Source organism: Lipotes vexillifer, unplaced genomic scaffold (assembly GCF_000442215.2).
Source record: "Lipotes vexillifer unplaced genomic scaffold, Lipotes_vexillifer_v1.1 scaffold469, whole genome shotgun sequence".
NCBI classification, from domain to species: Eukaryota; Metazoa; Chordata; class Mammalia; order Artiodactyla; family Lipotidae; genus Lipotes; species Lipotes vexillifer.
In genome coordinates, this window is record NW_006788006.1 from 3,857,432 (window position 1) to 3,860,745 (window position 3,314).

General features: G+C 60.4%; 1 protein-coding gene across 1 annotated transcript in view; it reads right to left on the minus strand.

Moving 5' to 3' along the window:
* Positions 1-1,289: 1,289 nt before the first annotated feature.
* HAPLN4 (hyaluronan and proteoglycan link protein 4) overlaps positions 1,290-3,314 on the minus strand; it is a 5,780-nt gene continuing 3,755 nt past the window's right edge. Inside the window, exons 5-6 of the mRNA XM_007461114.1 lie at positions 2,070-2,402; positions 1,290-1,681 (exon numbers count right to left, since the gene is read on the minus strand). Of these exons, the coding sequence (XP_007461176.1) occupies positions 1,290-1,681; positions 2,070-2,402 (725 nt within the window). The remainder of the gene's footprint in view (positions 1,682-2,069; positions 2,403-3,314) is intronic.

The following is a 3,314-nucleotide window of genomic DNA, read 5'->3' on the forward strand; positions in this document are numbered from 1 at the left end:
GGGCGGGTGTGTGTGTGTGTGTTCTTGCCGCTTGGGGGCGGAGCTTGGAGGGTAGCAAGGAGCTGGGGCACCCCGCGGAAAGGAGCAGACTGTTGCCATGGTGAGAGCTGGAGAACCGAATGTTGGGTCACTCTCAGGACAGTTAGGGGAGGGGGTGGTCTCCATGGCTGTTGGTCAGGGTGAGGACAGTGGGAGTGAAGTTGTAGGTCTCTGGGGTGAAGGTGGGTGAGATAGTAAACATGCGGTGTCCATGGTTACAGCTGGAGGAGGGAGGTACTAACTCCATGGGTGTGACTGATGAAGGAAGGGCTGTGTGACTCTAGGTGACAGGTAGAAGCTGGGCTGGTCGCCTTGGTAACAATGGGAAGTGGGGCAGCTTCTCTCTGTAGTGAATGACATAGATTTTATGGGTCTCTGGGCCTGGGAGATGGTCTCTTAGGCGACAGCCAGGAAAGGGGCCGTCAGGTGAAGACGTATTTGCTCCCTCAGAGAGATACCTAAGGGTTGGGCCACGGCCGCCAGTAATGCGAGCCAACCTGGTCGTGTCAATCTGTCTTAACAGTGGCAGACAAGCGTGGTGTCCCCTGAAACTGGAGGGGTGGAGCTGTTCTCCACAGTGACCTGGGGACACGGCCTGTTACTATGGAAACTGGGGGACTCGTGGGAGAAGGGGGGAGAATGGGAGTAACCAATCTCCAGGTCACCCTAGAGGAGAGGACAGGAGCCCACAGTCTTCATGTGACCATGGTGGCATGGTCAGCTGACGAACTCTGAGGTTTCTGGTTTCTCTACAGGTGATAGGGAGGAGGGTTCAGTGTCCCAGTGACCTTAGGGGACCAGTCTTCAGTCTCCAGGGAGATGCATAGGACGTGTGCCCAGTCTCCAGATAATCCCGGGGGTCCAGCCTCCAGGCGACCTTGGGGGTAGTTCCAGAAGACCTCGCGAGACGTTTCCAGTGTTCAGGAGAGCTCAGGTTCTGTTGGTCTCCAGTGGTTCTCAGAGGGTGTGTCCTGTCTTCTGGAGAAAGTTGGGAGAGGAGAGGAATCCACTGTCCAGGAAAGGCGGGGCTTGGTCGATTTCCAGGGGACTCCAGAGGACTTGGCTCCCAGGACTGCCCAGACTCTGGAGACCTCAGAGGGTGTGGCCAGGGTTTAAGGACCGCAGGAGGCCTGGTCAACTTGCAGGGCACCGCAGGGTGCATGGCCAGTCTCCAGGGGTGTGGTCCATCTCCAAGTGGCCGTAGGGCACTCGGCCAGCCGCCAAGCGCCCCAGTGGTCCACTGCCCGGTCCTAGACGCGCAGCGGGGTCCAGGCGGCGGGGTCTCGCGCGCCTCCAGCCCACCCGCCGCCTCCGGCCCAGCCCCAGCCCCAGCCACCAGGTGCGGGGTCCGGTGCACCAGGCGCGCGGTAGCAGTAGACGCCGAAGAGGCGACGCGTGGCGTCAGGAAAGCCGAGGCTGCGCACACCTGGCCGGCGGCCGCCGCAGCGCGCGCGCGGGTTCACGATGGGGTAGCGTGCGCTCCCGTCCGCCAGCCAGCCTGCGGTGCAGCGGTCCAGCAGCTGCAGCTTCCACGCGGCGAACAACTGCCCCACCTTGGCCACGGCCGCTCCGCGCGCCGCGCAGGCGCGCGCTGCTCCCGCGAAGGGCACGGGCCGCAGCGGCTTCAGGAAGAACACGCGGCCTGCAGTGGGGTGGGGAGGAGTGGTTAGGGCCGCTCTTGGGACCCGGCTTCCTCGGGATTCAGGACACCCTCGCACTTGCAGCCTAGGACCTCAGCCTCAGGGCTCAGATACACTCCCTCCCCTGCAGCCCGGGACCACAGCCTCGGCCAGAGCAGTGCTGGTGCCAGGCGATGTTTGATTGCCGTGCCCAGGCAGTACTAGGGAAGTGATCTCCTGGTTCGGACCCCCGAGGGCGGGTGTGGAGAGGAAGGACTGGGAGGGAGACCTGGGCGGAGTGGTAAAGACTGAGAGGGAGGGGTACCTGTGTGTGGGTGGGGTCTCATACGCGGGGCGGGGCCCGGGCCAGCGGAGGGCAGGACCATCCTCCCAGGGGTGGAGCCTACGCACCCGGGAGGTTGGATGTGAAGCAGAAGGCGTCGTAGAGTTCCTCGGCGTTCTGGCGGTAGCCGTAGTTGCGCACACCCCCCGAGGCTCCGCCGCCAGCCCCGGCGCTCCGGGCCCCGCCCAGGCCGCCGCAGGGCTCCCGGGGCTGGCTCACCGGGTACTGCACCGAGCCGTCGCGCAGCCAACCCGCGTTGCACCAGTCCAGGCCGTCGCGCCAGGCCGCGTGCAGCTGCTCTGCCGACGCCAAGATGCCGTCCTGTTCAGCGCACGCGCGTTGCGCCTCCGTGAAGGTCAGCTTGTAGCGGCCTCCACGCGGGTGGTAAGGGAAGACTACGCCTGAGAGGATACACGAGGGTCAGCTCGGACCCAACTCTCACCCACCTACCTGACATCTGTGGTGCCGTGTGACTCTTCAACCTAGACCTTTCAGGCCATCCCTCACTATGGCCTCAGAGCTGACCATGCCTTTCCCCAGTTCACACCCCTCATACTCCCTTTGCCTTAAGCTTAGGATTCACTTGACCCTCCCCCTTGACATACTTAATCATGTCCACCTCCTTTCCACCACTGGAGACCTTTGTTCATGTTCTTTCCACCTTTCCACCTGTCGAACTATTCATCCTTCAAAACCCAGCTCCTACAACCCTCCTCCATTCAGTTCTATGTGCTTCTGACATTCTTCCAGCATTGGGACCTTCCTTCTTGTCAAATCCTGAGCCCACAAAACTGACTCCCTCACCCTGGGAGCCCACGAAAGTTTGACCCTGGGCAAAGACCTCTTTGATCTCCAGCATTGTCCAGGACAATTCCCATTGGTTTCCCTGCTACCTTCAGTTCTCATAACTCGTCCCTCATCAGAATCACAGTCATCTCAGCTCACTAGCGTTCTGTGTGTCTGTGTTTGTGGGCTGGACCTTGGGGGTGCAGGTGCAGATGCTTCTCTCAGCAGATGCAGGAAGGATCAAACAGGAGCCAGAGAGAAGAGCTGGAGCCTGACAGACTAGACTAGACAGACTAGAGTTCCAGTCCTGGCTCTGCCACTCACTGGTATGTGCCCTGGTCAAGGCTCTAACCTCTCTGAGCCAGTTGCCCCTCTGTGAGTAATACCATCTCCCTCAGGGTTTTTGGGAAAATTAAATGAAAGCTCAGAGAGCTCTTCAACCAAGCTCCTGGCACATAGAAAACACCCAATAAAGGAGAGCTGTTTCTATTATTGTTGTTTTTCGCTATTGTTGGGAAGTTCAGCAG